At 35.7% G+C, this 23,884-nt stretch overlaps 1 protein-coding gene across 1 annotated transcript; it reads right to left on the bottom strand.

The window, feature by feature from the left end:
- Positions 1-245: 245 nt before the first annotated feature.
- LOC110602107 (U3 small nucleolar RNA-associated protein 20) lies at positions 246-23,130 on the bottom strand. The gene is made up of 31 exons (XM_021739530.2): positions 22,895-23,130; positions 22,665-22,787; positions 21,275-21,432; positions 20,535-20,579; positions 17,620-17,698; positions 17,443-17,516; positions 16,241-16,347; positions 15,183-15,365; positions 14,375-14,578; positions 14,007-14,220; positions 13,838-13,912; positions 13,367-13,731; positions 12,760-12,946; positions 12,283-12,544; positions 11,850-12,189; positions 11,417-11,597; positions 11,186-11,326; positions 10,812-11,073; positions 9,650-10,108; positions 8,897-9,360; positions 7,465-7,601; positions 7,204-7,385; positions 6,702-7,094; positions 6,349-6,474; positions 6,065-6,130; positions 4,137-5,992; positions 3,772-4,054; positions 3,079-3,306; positions 1,859-2,383; positions 1,589-1,721; positions 246-803 (listed from the first exon to the last, which is right to left on the bottom strand). Exons 1-31 carry the CDS (start codon positions 22,961-22,963, stop codon positions 547-549), a joined length of 8,178 nt encoding a protein of 2,725 aa, XP_021595222.1. The 5' UTR covers positions 22,964-23,130; the 3' UTR covers positions 246-546.
- Positions 23,131-23,884: the final 754 nt, after the last annotated feature.

Below are 23,884 nucleotides of genomic sequence, written 5' to 3' on the forward strand. Positions count from 1 at the left end.
CTAAATATTAGTTATTTTGCAGTCGGACATATTCCAATCTAATTATGTTGTAATGAAAATAAATATTTTCAATAAATAAATATAAACATTTATACGCATTTGTTTCCTAAGAATGAATACATGTCAGTTTGTACAAGGAAAGATTCTGGTTTTCGTTGAAAGATTTGATTTCCAGCCAGCATTACGCCTTCTAATTCAACAGAACTGAGTAGAGGATTTTGGCGGAAAAAAGACAATCTATAGGATTTGACAAGGTAAAAATGACCTCATTCCTCTATCAATTTAGATTCCGGACCCAATTTTGTGGACAGGATGTATCACTTGTTCATTGCAATTGCATCTGAAATTTTCTAAAAACACTAGGTAATTTAGAATGCCATACTTACAATTAGGAAGATGCTGAAAACCTATTTTTACCTACTATACAATTTTAGGTAGCTCGACAAAAGCCTAATATGCCAAGACTCGATGAAAAATGCACTCCCAAAAGAAGTTGGAAGCAGCTAGTTTTAATTGAAAAATGGGAGAATAACATTTCTTAGTATTTCAATGCATCCATCTTCCCATTTTCATCGTCATTATCTTCCTTTTCTTGTGGGCACGATGCTTTGCTGCAATCCTCAATTTCCTCCTAGCATTACGCACTGGATTAACAACAGCCATGACCTTTTCCTCTCGCTTCCGCTTCTCTCTCCTTGCCTTCATATTTCTCCTTATATCACTATAAAGCTGTACAAAATTTTGGATACCAAGAGCACTCCGCACACTTCCACAAACCTCGTGTGCTAGCTGTCTCAGTTCATCTGAAATACATGCCAAACAATTCATGTCAACAGTTAATTGTACGTGAAAGAAAGTAAATTGGATAGAAAATTGAATGAAGCTATTTCAATAGACGTGATGTGATTATAATGATAGATGAATGACAGCCCAAAGATTAGAGAATGCATTCTGCTGGAAATTTGATGTCGCTGATCTCCTCCAACTTAGATCCTACTAACTTCAGCTAATAATAACTCACATGGACAGTTCCCAATAAAAATAGCAGAGATACAAAAAAAGGGGAAAGAAGACCCAACTCGCATGATTACAGGCACATAATGTCAAATCCTTCACAAACTTTCCACAATGGTAGCAGCATTTCAAAATGCATAATGATCAGATTACAAAGCACACAAAATCACGAGGTCATGATAATTCACTTCCCAATAGGACTATGAAATCAGTTATTTTGGTCTCAAATTAAACTGAAACAAACTATTTGAAAAACGGAAATCTAAAATAATGGCAACTAAACCTAAGTACATAAAAACTGAATCAAACTGATAGCTCATACAGACTTCAGTCAGTTTAGTTATTCTATTTTTTGCTTTTTTCACTAAATCAACCAAGCTGGAAACCTGAACTTTTTAATCCATAACTGAAACTGAATGGTCCGGTTAGGTTTTTTGGTTAAAACCTTCAGCTAGCTTTTAGTGCGTCAAAAAGCCAGGTAAGGTTCAAACCAAAGAGAAGAAAACAAATCAAAAGCAGTGCTATTCATCTTCATGCCTAGAAATGGAGAGGCACAGAGGAAGAGCAAACTGACCAGTGACAACTTTCCCAGCAAATCCTTCACAAACTTTATACAAGGGTAACAGCATGTCAAATGCATGCTTCTGTAACTCATCCTGTTTTATTTGTGAAGAAATCTTTCCAAAAGTATTGAAGATGATCCTCATCTGCATGCAAAGTTTAACATTAGACAACAATTGTTAAGCAGGAAAAAATTCCTCAATAACAAGTACAAAAAGGTAAACCAAGGGAAAAGAAATATTCATAAATATTCTAGGCAAGCACAGGAATCAGATGAAACAACCTGAGTAGCCTCCATTTGTAGAGCAATTTTTCCCATTTTTTTAATCAAATTAGAGAGGAGCAAGTATTGGAGATTATGACAACAGTCCCCATCATCTTGGTCACGGACACCAGAGAGAACTTTCAAAAAGATTTCTCTTCCTTTTCTTGAATCAAGCAACTGAAATGCTTTAAGAAGTAGACCCTGTTCGTGCTGTTCAAGCGCAGACCAGAATGTAGAAGGATCCACAGATTCTGCTTTTCCCATCAGAGAATGAATAGCAGAAATTGTAAAGACAAGATTCTGGGTGATCAGACTTTCAACAGTGTCATCAACGACTTGTGTTTTTAGCTGGCAGCAAAGAGAAACAGCTACCATAAAAAGCCTATGTGGCCTCATAAGGAAAAAAGTTCCCAGTGCTTTTTCATTACTCTCTTTGCTGGCCTTAGTCACAGTAGCATAGTAAAAAGCCACAAGGCGACTTGATATGTTGCGTAACCATGGATGCGGATGCAAGAGCAATTCACATACTGCCTCCCATATATCCTGGGGGAAAAAAAAAAAGAAAAAGAATTAGGGGGGGACGGGGAAGAGAGAGAGAGCAAGCACATAGCTGAGCTGCCGGTGACTCGAATAATTGAAATTACTTCATCTAATGTTATCTATTGCATACTTCTCTCCTCTCCTCATGTAAGTAATAAAAACCTGCAAACTAAGCACAAACTAAAATAACATCTTCACACCAGTTTGTAATCCCAGTATCCCACTACTCATCAATAATATACATAGCTGTACATGGATAACCGATTAAGTTACATTTGACAGTCAACTTTGCTCCCAATTCTGCAATGATGGTTATTATTGTGCGTGTAGTAACCGTTATATTTATAGTCACATTTATGACAATAGTGGAAATAGTAGGAAAAGCAAAGATTCCAATCTATAAAAGCTAGCACGAGCAGTAGCAATTTAATTATAAGAGAGCTATGATGGCCTCAACATAACTAAAAAATGACAGAATTTATGGGTTTAATAAGAGAATTGCTATGGAATAAATCATAATAATTTTTTTTGAAGTAAACAATGAGATTTATAAGCTACAACGATATAATTTGAAAATGAGTAGCTTCAAATTAACTTAGGCACTTGGGATCCTATTGACTAGATGTCCTAGAAAGTATGCTTTGTATTTAATGAGTACATTTGTATTCTAATGATAGTAAAAATTGGATAACCTATACCTCAAGATCCCTTTCAAAGCTGAGATCATGAAAATGATGTAGGATCTTCTCCAACAGAACTAATGAATAATATGCTTCTTTCCAGAGAGGAACAGTTTCATGATCTAGCGTTGGACTCTCGCTGACAACATTGGCAGCAGCCTGCAAAATGGTTTTGCTCACAGGCAATATACTATTGATGTGCTTATAAAAGCTATTATTCATGACCTCAACCAATAGTCCCATGACCTGCTCATAAAAAGTTGGGAGACCATTAGAAAATGGAACATATGAACATCAAGAATCCAAACCTAATAAGCAGATAGTTTGATCACTTCAGGCCATCTAGAATTGGAAAAGAGAAAACGTCAAGAAACACAAATATAAATGTGAAATTGCTAAGTTGAATAAAGAAAAAACAAGACATCAAGAACTCCAATTAGGCCCCTTGCAGCAGTATCTTATCCATTATACTCAAGAATGCCACATTAAGCCAACATTATGAGATATGTTCCTCAGAAGCACATTGGATAATAAATCCTCACATCATAGGAGGTCCGTCGACTGGCTTATACCATCCATAGCCTCCTTGCAGACAAAGGACAACATGGATGTTGTAGCGGTGTAAAGACTAGAGATATACTTTCCTAAAGTTCCTACATAGGAACATGCATTTAAGGCCTAATGATCTATTAGGTAATTCAAAAATTTTACCTGTGCACCAGTGCTCTGAACTTGCCGCCTTTTTTCATCCGTATACCAAGATAAACTAAAATCAAGCATGGAATCTAGTAGATGAGGACTTGCACGTCCAATCAGAAGCTTTAAAACTACACCGGTCATGGAACGAACTTTATTGTCACGGTCATTAACCAAACATTGCACCAAATGGATAAACAGTGTTTGTGCATGTTTATCCAGAAAGTTCCTGGGAAATTTGACAATTATCGCATGGAGCATTTCAAGTACAGATTCTCTTCCAGTTGAATATTCATAGCTGCAAGAATAGCAAGTTAATATATTCGGGAAATGGTGAGACAGAGAAATCAAACAAAAATGTGTTGAACGTCAGTTCATACCTCAAATTTCTCAGCAGAAAATCAAAATGTTGTTGTAAATATGTTCCAGAAAGATGATAATCTAGTAAAAATTGTAATATAATTTGACTGCATTTTTTCCGAATTGAATCCACTTGGCTTGTTACCATCAACTCTGCAATGCGAATCATAATATCATAGATCTCAGGAACAACCAGCTTGCGATTCACAACTGCTTTTAGAAGTGAGAGGGCAACAAAAGAGGGATTCCGCTCAAGATCAATAAATAGTGGACACTGAATTAGCTGATGCAGTTGATCCGAGGAAAGAGTAATATTAGTACTTCGCAAAAGCACAGTTAACATTTTTAGACATGACTGCATCAGAGAATTGTTGTTCACAGAATTCTGAGAAATACCCAGTAGTGTCACCTTTATTTTATCAGACTGAGATGCAAGGGATGGCAGAGGTAGTCTTACAAGTGGAGTAAGGCATTTAAGTGAAGTAGACAAAATGTCCTCGTACCTAGAACTCAAGCAGTCACCAAGCAGTTTAACAAAGGGATCCAACATTGATAGAAGTTCTTCATTGCTTTTATCGAATTTCAGACTCTTCAATCGATTGTGGAATAGCCCAAGAGCAAAAACAGTAATCAGATGCGAGCACACTGACTTAGTTCCAATAACTTTGCCAGCAGAAATTCTTTTTCCATTCCTATCAAATTTGTTGGCAAGTGTCGCTTCTGCACCAGAAGAATTCTCACCTTGACCATCTTCACTATTGATCCCATCTTCAATAAACCCATATATAAAAACAAATAAATCAGTCTGCTCAACTAATGGATTACTTTCAATACCAGCTGCTATGTGATTTAACATATTCTCCAACTTGGTTTTCACTTTGGGCGTCAGATGCTTCTGCAAATGAGCTTTAACTGGCAAAAGAAGTTTCAAGCCATGGGTTTTGAATGTTATGTTTTGGGATATTATCTTCAAGGTTTCAAAGGACTTCAGCTTCCTAGTTTCTTTCATTTTAGAAGCAATTTTTTCTACTTCTTTCTCCTCAGAAACATCTCCAAGGATATCATTCTCCACCACATTAAGGAGATCTTCCAAACAATAATCCAACTTTCCAAATATTGGATTTGAAAGAAGTTTCAACAAAATAAAATGAAGAGTATACCCCAAAACATGGAGCTCAAATCCTCGCTTCAAGGTAGCTCGCAAAATCCCAACTACAAATTGCAGATATTCCAGCCCAAGTTCCTTCAAACAAGCAACCAAAGCAAACCTAGCTTCATCACGGATGCTTTCCATACGACTCTTTAAATTGTTTGCAATGCGATGAATGATACTTGGAAGTTGTGAGTCCATTATGTCCACTGGAAGCAACTTCAGTACTTTCAGTGCAGCCACATTGATATTGACATTCACCTTATCAGAATCAGAATCCAGTAATTTTTGCATCTTTGGGAACACAGTTTTTTGAAGACATGACTGTATTTCAGGGTTTATGACAGAGGAAGTACATTTAAGCAGTGTAGCTGAAGAACCACCACCACATTTCTGGAGTGTAATTAAGGAACCTGTTTCAGTTGCAGTAGAGCCTAAAATGCTATCTGCAGAGTCTTTGTTTTCTTGACAGGAACAGTTTTGTGAAAAATGGAACTGGTCCAATATAGAGCAAATCAGCCGCACTACAATTTTCTGCTTGTCCACATTTGACTTCATTTCCCGAAAGCATCTAATCAATAAGGTATAATATGCCTTCCATTCCATCTGAGCAGATATTGAAGCGAGAGCTTCAATGCATGCAGTTCTGATATGTTCTCCCTTTCCACATTGTACATCAAACAACATACCAAACAAGAATGGAACAAACACCTTATTCATGGTATCCTGGAAATTACAGTAGCACAGTGAGTTGCAGTTACATGCAAAACGCTTAAACACAACATGGAAAAAAAATACCTCTGACATCTTCTTTTGCCTGATAACATTACTGAAGCGTAAAACTGCCCTCGCCCTCCTATGCTTCTGCAAAAACATAAGGAAAGTGTAAGGGAACTTCTGTTGCCAAGCACACTGCTTAAGTTCTTTTATGAGCAATAAACAATAAAAACAAACAATGGAAATTCATTAGCCAACAAAATCCTCAAAAAGGAGGAATATCTTGATCAATATAAGACATGCCAACTTAAATTGTATCTAGTAAGATGTAAGGGGATTTTTCAGATTCAAGCACAAAACTAAACCTGCAAATGAATAATATTGTTGAAAAAATCTTGCTCAGCATCCTCAGAGCACAGTACTTTGAAGGAATTGAGATTCTCCATCCCTGGAAGTTTCAACACCATATCTCGTAATAACTCAATCCATTCCTGAAACCATGCCAACCAATTATGAACGGTAAAGTAAAAAATCTATGCAAATACCAGGAACAATATTACTGGCCACATGAGCTTTGGCAAACTGGACGACTTTTGGATGGTAAAGTAAAATATTTGATAAAAACTTTAATAATTCTTACACTACACCAGTTATTCAATTGATTTGATGGCCAAACAACATCATACAATTCTATCCTACAGGAGGGTTATGTTCATACCTTCCTAACTGCACCTCCCTCCTTCATTGTGTTCCCCATATGCTTCAAAAGGAACTTGTTTATTATGCGCTGAACACATGCTTTTGTCCAACAATAATTGCCACCTGTTGGGATCACTTGATGGCTTTTGTATTGACTCTCAACCTCTCCATCAAGAATTAAGGCACAAAATTCAACAAAAGTAAGCAATGATCTGTAAGCACTATTCCTTAGAATTAATTCTTCCGATGACATATCATACACACAATGTGACAAGAGAACTAATGCATGATCCTCTTGGATGGTATAGAACAAATCAACATCTATCTTTTCATATGCGCTGATTATGGTGTCATAATCAAGGCCAGTCATTTCCACTGCAGAGGTTGCATTCAACTCTTGAAGAAGTTTTGCCTGCATTTAAGCCAACATTAAACAAAAGATTATCCCGTGAAGAAAAAATCAGAAACCGTGAAACTTTTACCAAATATCCATATGCAAATAAAAGACGAGCAAGTACTACCACAACAAGTACAGAAGGATCAACTTTAGCGAGAGCAGAAAGCAGATCACAGATGTTCAACCGCATATCCAGCTCAACAGAAATAAGATGTGGAGAGACAGCATTCAGAATTTTGGTTGTACATTCATTTCCTAACACTGGTATTATGTATCGAATGATTTGCAAGCATTCAACAAAGACACCTGCACAAACATAATAAAATTATAGCACTCCTAGGTAGAAGCTGAACAGTATCCATATGTAAATTAGAAACAGTCTCACCAGAATCTTCATGTCTTGTTGCTAACAATGGGAGTAAGATATCCAAAAACTTCCTTGACTGTAATTGATCTTGTATATACTTGGACAACAATTTGAAAATTCTAGTATGTGTCTCCCCAAGATAGCTGGCCAGTTTCCTGGTGTAACACAGGTAAAAGAGAGTTTAAGAATCTAAATTTACTAATCCTACAAACTTAACAACAAAAACCTATATCGATAAGGACCATAATCAACCTTTAAGTTGAGGCCTCAAGCAGCTATAAAGCTCAAATCAATCCCAAGTGTAATACATCAGAATCCAGGCCCTCAAATTCATTTTTGTTGCCCCATTTAACCACCCCCCCCCCAAAAAAAAAAAAAAAAAAGCACAGGCACACACACGGAAAAGGGAGAGAGAGAGAGAGAGAGAGAGGAATATCACATTCAGAAAGCAAGATCCAGTTGCCAGAAGAATTTTGCATAAATTACAATTGGGAGTGAGTCTGCCAGCAGTATGCAGAAGGTTTCTCTTTCATGTAACTGACCTAAAATATTTGGAATTTGGACTACAAGGAGGAGAAACAAAATAACAACCTTCAATCCCATTATTGGTGTCACAAGAGACAATCAGATGAAAACCCCACAAGCCTATGACAAACCCAGTTGTTGGGTGTGATATTGCAGAACCAAGACCAACCATGGAAAGAAGATGACCGCCCTAGCCTCTTTGCTTTGGTTGAACCTTTTGTTCTATCCTATCAATATTCCCTAACCTACTCTACAACCTAATTAATGCTAGTAAAGGGTTTGAGTTGGCTGGCTACATCAAATAGGCTAAATCACTTCCTTAGTCGTGCAACATCTTCAGACACGAAGTAACAAGACCTGAATACCTCAGAACTCAGGCTGACAACTGCACCCAACTGACTAAATGATTCCTCTTACCAGCCCCCACCAAAACTGCTTGAAATCTTACACCACCTCCTGTAACCTTGTAACCGTTGCTATGAATATTAAGAAAACACAAAAGGGCAACCATGAGGCAAACAACCCTCAACCAAAGTAAAATTCTGACCAATTAAGTTAACCATGACAATACAATTGAGCTCGTGTTGTATCTCCGGAAAAGATTCACCAAAGGATTGAAGGATATTAAAAATCATGAAGGTTATGGAACAAATGAAGTAGCAGAAAGTAAAGCAAGAAGAGGAATCCTAATAGCAGAACTAATGAAAAATTACCTTGGGATGGCAAAAGAATGTCTCTATTATCTTTGCAACAAACATCAAAATGTTTTTCTTAGAAAAATACACATGCATTCTTTATTCTACCATATGTCAAGTGCAAGGCAAGCAAAGACACATTTAATTCAAATAAATATAAGTTCCAAAAATACAACCAAAACAAAATTAAGAGTGAAGTGCAAGCATATCATTGAGTAAACCATTAATACCTCTTGTTTGCAGTATCGCCCTGAAAGAGACGGTGCAAGCTACTGATAAGTTTGTCAAAGTTTGGAAGTAGAACGTTCTTAACTGAATTGTCTTCATCATCCAACTCTTCATTGAGATCTAGAAGATGCTCAATGAACTTAAGAACGCAAGATATAATAGCCTTAGAAGCAGTAGTGACAGTTAGAATTGAGAAAATATCAGAAACCAGATTCTTTTCCCTAGACAAAAGTGGTACAAGGCAGCGACTGCTACTCATAGCCAGAAAGCATGAAAACAGTGAACTTGGTTTCTCACTACTAGCACCCTCCTGCTTGAAACTGTCAATTAAAGGTTTTACAGATGCAAAGAACATATCCCAGAATTCGCAATCAAAGTCATGATCACTGTACTTGTTAATAACAAGCGACACAATTTTCAGACACAAAGACCTCAAATCCTTCAACTGCTTCAGTGATGAGCTGGTCTGAATAAAGCAAAAGATTTTTGTTACGAGATGGTCATATTCAGTAAATGCAACTGAATGCCAACAATAAATGCAACTAAATGCCAACAACTACTACTTTAATTTATGAATGACAGAATTTTTTCTCCTCTTCACAAAGTACCGACTATAATAACAGAAGCACTATTGGCCTACAGATGCACTTTATGTATGGCACAAAGCTGGAATGAGAACTCGCAGTTGTGAGGATCACGAACAAAAAGATTTAGTGCTAACAAGGTTCAATATAATCAGCATATCAAAACATTACCAGCACTTGATTTACAGCAGTACTGTCATCATTATGCAATCCAAGGCCGACATCAGAATGACTTTCCATAGAGGATCCACCGCCCTTTGCAGTTTCAATACTTGACATGCAACTTTGCAGCACTCGAACAACACAACCCATGAGCAGATCGAGAAAAGGTCTGATATGTGATTCATCAAAACTTCGGAGGATGTCTTCAATGACATGCAGAAAACCATATTTCTTCTTCCAAGATAGTGCCATGATATTTTCCAAGGTGAAATACTTCAAAATATTTGATGGTTGAAATCCATCCAAAGAATTTTTAGATAATGTCCAAAATATATTTGGGGTACCATCAGCTTCCTTTGAAATATTATGCAAGGGCTTTATTAATAATGCAAAAAAAAGAGGAATCTCATTGACATCAAGTTGAGCTATGAATCGAAGAACTGCCTTCCGATGATGTACACTTGTATGCTAATAAGAAGTGGATAATATTTAGTAAGTAAAAGTAGGTAAAGCTTGTATGCTAACACAAGAAAGAAAGTAGATAACATTCAGAAATATAAAGGCAAAGGTATCAAATAGCCCCTGAACTTCTCATGTTCTTAGTTTCTTACATTAAGCCTTTTCATTGAAGTTCTATTTTATTGAAACCTCAAAACTTTTTGGTTTTGCTATTAAGAAAACAGGTTTTAACATAAACAGGTATAATTTGCATATATATAGAGGCAACATGCAAGACCCAATAGCAAAATCCCTCTAAATGTTGAGGCAGAGGAATAGGATATTTACGATTTGTTCAACAAAAGAACATTTGTTTTTTTAAGTGTGCAAGAGATAGAAAAAAGTAAAGAATTCAGAACTTTGAACCTACTGATCTGAGAGACTGAGATACCATATCAAAAAACCACTCAGCCAAAAGCTCAAGCTTGTAGGTAAGAGCCTGTAGTGATATTTTCAATATCACACACCTTAAGTTGAAGGGCTCAATAGCAGAACTTAAAATGTAAAAGGGTTTTTAACAGGTATGCAACATCTAAGCAGCAGTATCATCATTTTGCCTGGAGGAAATCTTCCCTCTTCCCCACCCACATGTTTGTTCTTTATTAGACAGTGACGATCACAAACTCACAATCAACATATGAGAGGAAAACTAAAAGGAAAGACTCTAGCATACCTTCCTAGAGGCAAGTATCTTCATTTTTCTCACTTTTGGTACCAGAATAAGGATAATTAGAGGCACAAGACTAGCTCTGTGCCCTTCTTCGATGAGAAGAGATTCTCTGTTCAGACTCCACGTTGTTAGTTCTTCTCTCAAAGCTTTTGAACTGATCAAGTTTCTCAGATGGTGTTCATATGGCAGTAAAAAATCATCTTTCCAAGTAAAGAGGCAGTCAAGAACCCTCATCTGGATTTCAGCATCATTTTCATCCATGAGCCTAGTAAAAACACCAAAATAAAATCAATTAGTAGTTTTGAAAGCTATGAAACAACTAATACCCTAAAAAGAATTATGTACAATGATACGTAATCTCCCACAACTGTAACAACCTGATTAACAGAACATCTTTTAAAGACTGGCTCCTATAGAAGGCCCTAGGATTCCGCATAAGTTTAAACAGGTTTAACCATTCCTTGAGGACACCCCTCCATTCCTTGCCTTTGCAAGCATCTGAATTGAATGATCCCACACTGCGATTACAATTTAAAACATAAATCAACTGGAAGGTAAAAGCAAAGACGCTTGCAGAAACCATCAGCAGCAAAAAGGCAAGAAGCTACCTGAGAAGATGTTCATTGTTGTAGCCCAAAAACTTCAAGAACAGCGGTACGATTTGTCGAGAACGAGATTCAGCAACAGAAGGAATTTTTTGTAAAGACTGAAGCAATGAGGACAGAACAGTTGCATAGGGTGTGCTATCAGATGTAGGAGCAGCAAACGAAGTAAAACACTTAACCAGGTCTGGACAACAAAAACAGAGTACAGTTAAACATACAAGCCAGCTATAAAGCAGACACAGATGAGGTACACAAGAACCCACAATCCCAATTTTCCCCCTTTTTTGGCCCAACAGAATGGAGTATCAATTCTAGAAAATAACCAACAAAAACTGACCAGATAAACATGCTAACCTGGCACATCATATGACATGAAAGGAAAGAAGCCATGCAATCATCAATACAATTACAAAAAAATAAAAACAACGTTACATACCACATGAATTGTAAGGCAATTCAGCATTTTGTTCATCAGGCTTATTATGACATGACTGAAATGTAGATAAGCAACTTTCAAAATAATGAACAAATTTGTCCCATACAAGTGCAACATTTTCCCCAATCAGAACTGCAAGGCACTCGGATGCAGGATTCCATAGATAACTGAAACGGTTATAGAAGATCCCAATTATTCCACTCAAAATTATGGGTATATAAGTTTCAGATAATCTTCCAGCAGAGATGGCCATCTGTATTTTAGATATTAACAGGATAACTTTCCTGCTGGTAGAAATTGAAAGAGGAGTTGCTTCAATGGAGAGAAGCAGCTGAAGAACCTGGTTTGTCAAAGGGAAACAACCATTACTTAATTAGAATAATTATAGAAAACGACAGAAGTTGTAACACGCCGTCAAAGTAAGTATACATACATCAACACCACAAGACCCATGATCTTCTGCAGGGTGAGTCTGATAACCTTCTGTTTTCATTATCTTCTCAGGCCGCTCATCATTGGTAGATTTTTTACATTCAAGACATACATAGTGGCACAAAATTCTTAGGGTTGCAACACGAATTGCCTTATCTGAGTTGCACAAGTTATCAGCAAAAATGCCTAATGCATCCACAGCCCTATTTGTTTCAAACTTAGGATGATCAGATCTGCAGTGATTGTCTGCCTCCATCATCGACCTATTACATTAATCATAATAGCAAGTTACAAGGAAACAGTTTTCAAGCAAACTTATGGTGAAAATTAGCAATAAAAAGAAACAAGCTCACTACATCAATATCAGAAAGGTTATAATAGCAAGTTACAAGGAAACAGTTTTCAAGCAAACTTATGGTGAAAATTAGCAATAAAAAGAAACAAGCTCACTACATCAATATCAGAAAGGTTATCCTACCCATACACATGGTCCAAATAATCAGCAACAGCGGATAACACATGGAAGGATGAATTGCAGGTTTCTGCAACACGCAAAATTTTGCTTGTTTCTTCTAGCCCATGTATATTGCTACCTTTGTAACAGGAACTTAGAGCAGCACCCAACAGGCTTTGCCAAGTACGTTTAGGAACACCAGCAAAATTTTCTGGGGTATGAAAAGGAAAAGCAAATGCTTACTTATGATAAAACAAAAGCCTTCTAGATAATGGTACAAACATATAAATACAGAACCACTTCGACTGTTCAACCATCTTTAGGACAATACACTAACTCAGTTAGCTTGCTACCAAGATACAAAATTCATCTCTGTCAAATAACTAAGCTTATATTTGTTTAGGAAGAAACAGCCAAAATGAATGCCAACTTGATCAACAACCTATGCAGAAGCTATCTCCAGAGGATTTAAAATTAACAACAGTCTCAGTCAAAGAATATAAAACAATAAAGTTTATCCTAAAAAGAAATGCTAATTGAAGCCATTTCATGTCGCACATCATTCTTGAAGATATATTAACCCAGCAAGAGGTAGACAGGTTTGCAAACTGCACTTGTATTCAAAACTCACCAGATTCAATCATCAAAAGACAATTAAGTGCATCTATCAAATCCATTAGCAAGGATGAACTTTCTCGGATGGATCTTTCTCGGATATCCATCATATGAGGATAGCAACGGATGACTCCCCAGAACAGAGCCAACCTGCCCTCATCAATTGTGGTAGATAATGGATTACCACAAGTAATATCATTGATCACCCCAATCCAGGAGCAGATGGCCCCCTGTAAAAAACAGCGAATTCTTGAAAGACCATCTGCAGATGCTCCATCTAAGAATCTAGAAACTAGAGAATCGTTTTGCAGTCTCTCACAGAATGAACAAATCAGATATACAACCTCCTCCTGTGCAGTATCTATTAAATCATTCATTGCGCTGAAAATACAAAAGAAAAAGGTTAACTTGTCTGCCAATTGCAAACTTCTGTGAACATCTTAAAATCCCAAAATTATTTGAACCATGACCAAACCACAATCGCTACCTTAAAATATTAACTCTGGATTCATGTAATATGTACGGATCCTTTTCCAGAAGTTCCCTAATAAATGTTAAAACACTAAAAACCCAACCAAATCTGTCAGAATGAAGAAGAGCAGAAAATAGAAAGAAAATGCCACCAAAATACCAAACTATTTCACAGGATGCAATACCTTGAGTTTCTCAATGCAAAAACTGGAGCCCACTGCAATAAACAGCTAGAGATAGAAGACATATCATTGGAACTTTTGAGCCCATCAAGGATGCAAAGCATTAACTGCAGTATCTTATCAACAATTTCAGAATTGTCTTCTCCCACCACTATGCTAGAAGGGACAATGAACTTCTGAACAAGTGACCTTACGCATTCAATCATTGGCTGGTAATCTGTATGACATGGAAGCATTAAATCCATTTTGCTGGTATCCATAAAGAAACTCCCCACCTTTCTAGTAATTTCCTTTTTCTATAGAATAAAATGAAATGGTGATGTGAGTCCAAACAACAAAGAACTTCAAAGGAGTAATGCAACCAAACTCACCAGAAACTTTCATCCCATTATTGATCTGGACAATTGATACAAGCAGTGTTAGAAGGCAACTTAGATGCTGGAAGTCTCCATCATTAACAGAGTCATCTACCCTCTGGTATAAGCAATTCCACATCAAATTTAACTCCTCCTGTCCTAAATTCTCACATAATCTTTTAAAGGTGGCAGTGAGAACTTCAATAACTGTGTCCACATCTGAAAAAGAGAGAAAAGCATAATCACACAAAAATATCCAACTCCCATATATAATCACACTTGAGGGAAGAAGCATCCAACCAAAAAATTTAGTAATCCAATAAATGCATACTAATAAAAGCCACAAAAAAAAGAGTTGAAGGGGAAAATGCATTGCAGGTCTCAGTGTGAACATACTTCACCAAATTTAGATATGAGAAAACACTCAAATTTTTGGCCTACTAAAAGGAATATCAACCAACAGTAGCATGCTCAACTTAGAATAATTAAGTTGAGTAAAAAATATTTGTTACCTAATTTGCTTTATTTTTTATCCTAGGCATGACAGCGCAGAAGGAAAAAGACATGCGCACTGATTTTCCAAATAAATAAATAAGGTAAAAAAACTATAATTATTACTCAAAATATTGTTTCGAGTACGAAAACAAATATTTCTCCGGAACACTGACAAAATAAATCAAGAAGTACCAGATTTATAGGATAAAAGGATCAAAGTGGAGGAACAATTGGCTAAACATACCACAGGAACAAAGAATGCAAAGCAGCAGGATGGAAATGGAACTGTAGAAGTTAATAACAAAACTAATCTTAGAAAAAAACTTGCCTCCATTGAACTTATCACCAATATTGAACATAGAATTTTCTGTCAATAGCTGCAATACCCAACCAGCTCTTGAATGAAATTTTGATGAAGGTCCTTTGATGATATGATAAAGTAAAGCAATGACTCCAGATTTTCGAGAAGACAACGGTTTTTTCACTGCTTCAAACACAATCTTTCTAATGCCTGCAATTGAAGGCACACATCAGTTACTAGCGCATAAAATAAAATTTGAACCACATGAGCCAAGAAGAATTTGAGAATAAGCAAAACACCATCAGAGACCAAAATAAATACTTCTCTTCAATCAAATTTCTTCCTAGATTTTGATATGTGATGTGAATATACCTTTTGCACGAATAAATCTTAAAGCACCTCTTACGAATAGACAAAGCAATTACATAATCACTTATAGTCATGTAGAAGATAAAGATAAACAAGAAAATTGATGAAATTTTAAACTGATTAGTACTAATAATATCTGAAATTGGTAGATATGATACCTTTATTTGATGTATTTATGCTTATCATTATCCTTAAATATCTATTTATTTCATAACAATTTTTTCAAAAAAAAAAACAAATTGCATGAAGATAAGCTGTTGCCATCATATGCCTATCTCCATTACCTGCTATTAACGCAGCCATGACAGCGATTTAAATCCATTTCCTTCCCCACTAATACTCACGCAAGATCAAAAGCAATAGCATAATTTAATAAGGAAATAATGAGATTACCCTTTGAGATCAATAAAGATTGATCAAAATTCACAATGCCAAAAATTGCTGAGTACTGACATTTCAAGCTTTATTGAATATCCATGCCAAAATACATAAAGCATACCAATTACAAATAAATGAAATGGACCTAATAAAACAAAATATGTTATAGCATGTGGAGCAATGAATTCATGCATGTTATCACATTGAACACAATAAACATATTTTTTATCTTAACCTGCAAGATAGGATACCCTCTCCCCCCCCCCCCAATCCTGTCAAGGCCAGCTAATGCAAATAGATAGAGCGAATGAAACAGACAACCCACAGTATGATCATACCTCTTTTAAGTTGCTCTTTAGGAGCATTTCTTAGCAAGAATGATGTTGCGTCCGCCATAAATTCTTGTATGTACCACTCCGGGTAGTACCTTAACTTTGTTGTCACCCTTCAACAAAAAGTAAATACATATATGAAGGAGCAAGAGGAGAAAAAGTAGAGCTAAAATAATGTGGAAAGAAATAGTAATGAATAGATTTACAATTTTGAATATTGATGTGCAATATGAAAAAAAGATCTGTACAGACAAACCCAACTATTTTGGAATTAAGCTTAGTTACAATCACTAATGTATATATTATGAAGGGGGGAAAAAGATCCATCAGTCAGTGAATGAATAAATGTAAAAAGGCTGGCGTTTGCACATGCACATATTCAAAAATTATTGAACACAACTACATCATCCCTCAGCATGTGTAGTAACCCAGCTTCAACTAGTTGAAACACAAAAGCATCATTGTAGAACCATCATTCAGCAATCAAACCCAACCTCACTAAAGACACAAGAGAAAATAGGAGAAGATGAAGAAGAAGAAGACCCATTCAGGGAAAACTGGAAGAATAATCTCATAAAAGAAAAAAAAATAGAACAAATAAAAACAGCTTCTGGATTTCTTTTACTTTGGCTACATCATAGACACATAGTTTCTCTCTTAAAATGGACATAGGAAAAGATCTTTAAGAGTATTTACTCTCTCTATCTCCATCCTAATGTCTTCAACATTGTACTTCAGAATCACTTAAGTTCCTTTCCAGCATATATTCACATTAGAAATCATTATAAAACTTCCATGGTGTTTGTAACAAATTAAACAGGCTTTTATGAAATGTGTTTTCAATTCCACTATAAAAGAAGTTCTACAATTTCAATTTTAAGAAATCAATTAATTTGAGACAAGGTGTCGGGTGTCATCCAAAATTCATAGCCACTAGGGTACAAGTTCCAGACCACCTACCCTTTGCTGTTCCAAGACAACAAGTAATATCCCCTTTTTAACTTAAGGGCATTTTAAGTGGAAAAACATTGAATAGCCCAAACATAATACTGAGTTGAATCTAGGAATTAAAATATAACATATCAAACAAAAATTTTGCCAAATGAGAAGCACAAATTGTTTCATTATCCAACTAACAAAATGACAGAAGATTCTGGAAGCTGATTCAACAAAATATGAAGTCATCAAAATTACCATGTCATACTTACTTGAGCACATGTATAACATCCTTCACAAGATATTTTTGCAAATACATCAAAATATGAGACCATGATTTAAAAACCTGCAAAAAGAGGACAAGCTTTGAGTTCATACAAGTATTAAAACAGATAAATGTAAAACGTGGCATCCACAAATTAACAACTTCACGGAAACCATAATTATACCTGCTCAATGGTCTCTGGCTCCCTATCAGCACCACTTTTGAGAAGAGAGTAGAATGAATCAACAATCCTAGGCAAAAAGCTGGCAAATCCCAAAATTAAGAAATTAATAAGCAGCAACACCACAACATTCACATAGAACAGCTTTCATAACAATAGTCTCTCCAAAACATGGAATCTGCATCCTATTATACACACAAATAACAAACATAATAATTTAAATGGAAACATTCACATAGAATAGCTTTCATAACAATAGTCTCTCCAAAACTTGGAATCTGCATCCTATTATACACACAAATGGCGACCATAACAATTTAAACAGAAATATGAAGAATACAATCAAAATCCCTCTTTTGACCTACCAAGAACTCAAGAAAGGAGAACAGAGTGAAAAAAAATTTTAAACAAACTATGAGGAACATGAGCACAAAACTTCTTTTTCCTTACTGTGAGCACATAGAAAGCGGAAACAAGATAGTTGGACGTAGAAAGAGGAGACAGGAAAAAGATATAAGAGTTGACCAAGCATAGAGTCACAGACAGTATGACAGATGAGCACAAAAAACGACTTGCATACTTGCTTACATCTAGAATATTTCCAGAACTCCTCTTAAGACAAGCATTCATAAAATGGCTGGTAGAAGAAGCAACCCACCCAATACAACCTAATCACTAGATGCATCATGAACAAACATGTGTAGAAAAGAAGAAGACTTCAAGATAACTTGCTTAACTCTTATGTTACTTTGAATGACTTGCTTTACATTACGTAGAACCAAAAATGATTTCCTTGATTACTAGTCTTTCCACTGTACCTTTTTTATGGAAAAGCAAATTGCTCACAGTAGTCTGTTCAATAGCTATATTCACATTGGTTTCATTAGACAATTAGCAGAACTACTCCATTTTTGTACTGAAATTCGGAGACCAGTAGGACTGGTTTCCAATACAATTACAATATCCAGGTGGAGATGTGAACCTCACAAAGTATCCCTTTTTTAATCCTCTTAAGCATCAATTTTTCCTTTTTTTTCTCTTTCAATTATTAGTGGAACATGAGCTTAGTTGGATTTCAGTAAGGCCATGCATAATTATTCAGTTTGCTTTACATCCTTGAACAGGTTTATTTTCATGCTAAAATGCATATTTGAAGAGAGTACGTGCTGAAGATAAAAGTATGCGTGCAGTGAACTGATCATAATTCATTTTGAAAACACATTACATGCATTAGCATTATACTGATTACTGAAAATGGAAATCTGGAACACCATGCAATGAGTTACTTTTGGACATCTAAAACACAATTATTTTAGTACACATTCATCGCATTTACTGCACATTTCTTGATTACATAAAGTATTGATTTCATTTATTTATCTTAACAGGTACGTATTTGTGATACCATCTTGATATAATTCATATATACAGTGCATTCATTGGTGTTAAATTTGGGCCAGGCCTAACTCACCCCAAAAGCTAGCTCAAGGGGGAGGAGTGCCTATGACCCATATAAGGGGCACATTACCCCTTTCCACAACCGATGTGGGATTCAACACACCCCCTCACGCCCAGAATTTTTACTGGTGCGTGGCACATTTATGGTGCGTGGCACATTTATAGGGCGCCCAACATCGGATGGGGAGGCTCTGATACCATGTTAAATTTGGGACAGGCCTAACTCACCCCAAAAGCTAGCTCAAGGGAGAGGAGTGCCTATGGCCCATATAAGGGGCACATTACCCCTTTCCACAACCGATATGGGGTTTAACAATTGGGTTTACTAGTCTTTAGTGGGAAGAGAAAAAAACGACAAATAAATCCAAGTTATACTTCTAAATTCCACAAAAAGTTTAAGCCAGCCCTCTTATTTGTAACCATCTCCTGTATTGAGCTCTTAAAGATTCCCTGCTTTACTCTTTTGACTTATAATTGCATGAGAGAACTACACTAGTGCATAACTGGGTGTGAGGAAAATAAAGGCAAGGATACTCGCATTTATTTTCTCTCCACTCATTTACCATTTTCTTCCCAAATTGGAGAGATTCAAATCATATGGGCCCAAAGCAAAATTATCCTCATCATCTTTCCTTGGCTATTTTCTCTTCTCCCCCACCCCCCACCCCAAAAAAAAGGCGAGGGAAAATCACTTTCTTCTCATATTTTCCCTTATGTTCAACAAAGGATTCAACTAATAACAGTTTGCCAACTTAAACTTCTCTTCCTCACTTGATGACAACTTTTTCCACTAATACATACACTCGTGCAATAAAACCATTTAAAAGAGATGACTGTTCTCTCCACAAATTAAATCACAAATAGTAAAATATCAACTAAACTATATCTTAATCCCAAACTAGCCCGAGCAGTTATACAAATATTTTTCCTTCTCTCAACTCGGTTCAGGGCTATACCTTCTGAAATATTTACCGCCAGTAAATTTTTTTCTCATTACTTTACCTAAGCCATCCTATTCCCCCAACTTTCCTACTTCATCAAAAAATACATACAATTAAAAGAAGTCCTTCAAGTATTTATAAAAAAAAGTTTATTGTAGAGCACAATAATCCAATATAATTCCTCTACCTATAAAGGTAAGCCTACTTCTATTTTCATATAGTTAAGAAAATGCACGTGATATAGTCAAAATATAATTATTATTCCAAATATATCCTCTACTCAAATTGCTCCATTAGAAATAAAAGGATTCATATTACTAAATTATTTGCATATTAGATGACATAAGGGCATATTAATAAATTAAAAATATCATTTTAAAAGAGAGAGTGACCTATAATTTGAGACAGAAGAAGAGGGAAAATGATTCTATCTTTATGAGTCGAAAAGAGAATGGAATATTTTAGAGGAAATGAAATTCAATGACATCCACCAAGAGAAATAAATAAATAAGAACTCACGGGATAAAATCCTCCAACAGATCTCTAGATAGACCTGCAATTAACCTGCAGAAAAGAAACAAACTAAATAAGTTGCAATATACAGATGCAGAAAAGAAACAAACTACATAAGTTGCAATATACAGATGCAGAAAATAATGTAGAATTCAGACCCTAAAAATTAATTGGGTAAAAGGAAATAATTTACAAACATGTAAGAGAAGATCAATCATGACGAGTGAGACATCCATCAAAAAATAAATGAAAAGCAATAAATAAAAGAATTTGCCAGTCCATTGAGTAGAAGCTAAACAACTAGTCTCAAATCTTCATACTCAGAAAATTGAAACAAATGCAAAGAAACCGTCCTATTTCAACAAAAACTAAGATGTTTATTTAACAATGCTATCAAATAATTAAGTAATCACATCCAAGATGACAACATTATTTTCCCTGCAAGAAGGAACAGAGATTATGGTTTTAAAGGAAGCCAGAAGGACACTGATAAGGACTTTAAGCAACAAACAAACAAAAACTGAGATTTTTCCTAATATCCTGATTCCTGAAGCATGTTTAACGCCACACCATCAATTTGTTGGTTACATTCAAAACCACTAATTGCTCATATGAAGAAAATAGTGCCACCACATATTATCAAATCTGAATAAACTAAATCGCAAACAATGAGTAAGTAGAAACACAAGCAATAATAAAGTTTACGCCAAAGAAAAAGATATGCTAAGCATTAAAGAACCATGTACCAGAGAATGGGCTCAAGCGATAGTCGAGCTTTCATTTGCAATCTAGAAAGAAGTTCTGACAAAATTGATTCTTTGTGTAATAGCACTAAAGGTAATGTCTGTACGAAGGGCATCATCTTCTCATAAAATGAGATGAAGTCCTCTGCAGTATTCAACTCCTGTATTTGACACCAGAAAAATCATGAGGATGATGAAACTAGATACCGGACGTATTCAGCAATCAGCAGGTGCTCAGAGTCCAACTTAAAACTGTGTGCTTAGTGCTTGCCCTTTATAATTTGCAATTGCAGCCCAAGCAGAAAACATAATATCAATTATGTTAAAGTAGATCCAACTCCAAAAAATGAAAAAAAAAAAAAAAAAAACCATGCAGAAAAAGGGAATTAGTGTGATTAAATTCAATATGCCAATATTAAAAACATCACCCTCTACCAGCCCCCTTAGCAGCAAAGAATGGCACAACCATAACATAAGAAGTTTCCAGAAGCAATGAAACTAAGAACATATCAACTACAGTCAAATTGCAGGGGCTGAAGCTTTCTTCTTTAAACTTAATTTTCCACAACAATTTTTCTTTCTTGCAGAATTTTTTTAAACCTTTCGGCCAAATATCTCAAATAATGGTCAAGACATCATTTGGCTCTTCAAAAGCCAAGTCCTAACAGAACACCATGCATAAAGCATCACCATCAAACTCTATTTCCGCCTGCAAATAATAATGAACTGGAAACTTTTTTGAGCAAATGCATGTGATGCAGTGACAAGACATCCTTGGTATCAATTTTCTCACAAAAATTCAATTTTGGCAGCTAGGACACCAAAAATTGACTTCTAAACAGAAAAGCCAATTGTCTCATTTTTTTTATCATATGGAATTATAATTTCTAGAACTTTTAGTGAAAAGCAAACCCTTGGCTTCCTTAACTTTGCCACTAATATTTTCTAACAGTTTGTCCAGAGATTTTTCATTTTCAAGTCAAACTAATTTACATTTATTGGGGTTTGTTACTCAATTATAACTGAAACTCAAAATTGAAATTCAATTTTAATTTTCGTAAGACGTTGATTGAATTAGATTCTCAACACTAGCGTTTGGGCTTGACATTATTACTTCTATGGAAACCATAGCTATCCCAACCGCCCACAACATGAAATACAATGATTTAGGTTAAAAAATATCCCTCCCAATCTCCAACAATTTGGCTTTGGCAGCCACAATAAAGTTACTAACATTCAAACCATCCAGTCAAGCAAATAACACAGCGAAAAGGTTTCCACCAATAATACTTTGCTCCAGATTAGATAACTTGCGAAATCAACGAACTACAGTTTCCATAGCTAAAAGATCCCAACAACCAAGTAAACAAATATATTATTGAGAAAAGCGTACCCTCCATTCCACGAGATAATCCCGGAAAAAAGAAGACCCCTCAGATGGCTCAAGCTTAATTTTATCAAGGCTTCGATAGACATCAATCTCGACGTCTTCTATTCTCTGAGAGAAAGTCTTGAACTGGACATAGCAAATCAATTCAAGTAATTATGTATAAAGGATTACTGCCAAACATAATATATGCATATTCATGCATGTTTTATAATTTATAAGAAGGAAAAGCATACAACGAAGCGCCGGCGACCGGGCGATTTGTTCAGTGACTTGACGGCGTGAGCATGCGAAGGTGTCGCCATGGTAAAATCTCTTCTGGAATTGGATTAGTTGACGATTTGGACCTGCAGATTTTGAATAAACCCTGCGTTAAACCCTTTCCCAGGCTTTTCTAGTGCATTGCAAAGCGGCACGAGACAAAGGAATAATTTGGGGCCTTTTACAAGTGACAGCAAGCAATGTGTTTGGTAACTGATGAATAATTTGGGGCCTTTTATAATTCCGCGTCAAATCTGCTCGAGCACGCCCAGCCCGTGTTACTCTTAGCCTGGGTTGATTATCGCCCCAACCTGCTCATCAAGAGTTACCCAGCACGCGGCCCATGCGCGGCTTGCGTGTCCAGCGTGCCTGGACCTTCTCTGGCCCAAGCGCGTCCCTGCTCCTTAGGGCCTGACTCTTGCCCGTGCATGTGTCTCCCTCTTGGCCTGTTGCAGCGCGTGCCTGGGCCTTCTCCAGTCCACGCCAACCTCATCTCCTTTACACTACATTTGGATGAGGTGAGGGAAGTATTAATTTATTATACAGTACATGTAATAATTAAAAATATAATTTTTATATACATATATTCTTTTATCATATAATAATAAATAATATAATTACGTTCATTATTTTATAGTATTTTTCATTTACACACTATGTATTATAAATTTTAAATAATTTATTAATTTAAAATTCTTAATTTTATAATTAATAAATTATAAAAAATACTATGTTCTAAAAAAAAATAAAATTTGAAAATACCGCTGCAATTAGAGTTAATGTGTGTTATCCTTTGAGATTTTTTTAAATTTTATCAAACACTTAAATCGGTTATTTGAATGTCTATAATTATCAGTTATTTCTTGAGCCATCTCCATTCATCTAATTAGGATTTTTTTTAAAAAATCTTTTAATCAGGATTCTTATTTGATTTTAAAATGTTAATTAAATAAATTATTATTAAT

This window comes from Manihot esculenta, chromosome 15, assembly GCF_001659605.2.
Source record: "Manihot esculenta cultivar AM560-2 chromosome 15, M.esculenta_v8, whole genome shotgun sequence".
Taxonomy (NCBI): domain Eukaryota; kingdom Viridiplantae; phylum Streptophyta; class Magnoliopsida; order Malpighiales; family Euphorbiaceae; genus Manihot; species Manihot esculenta.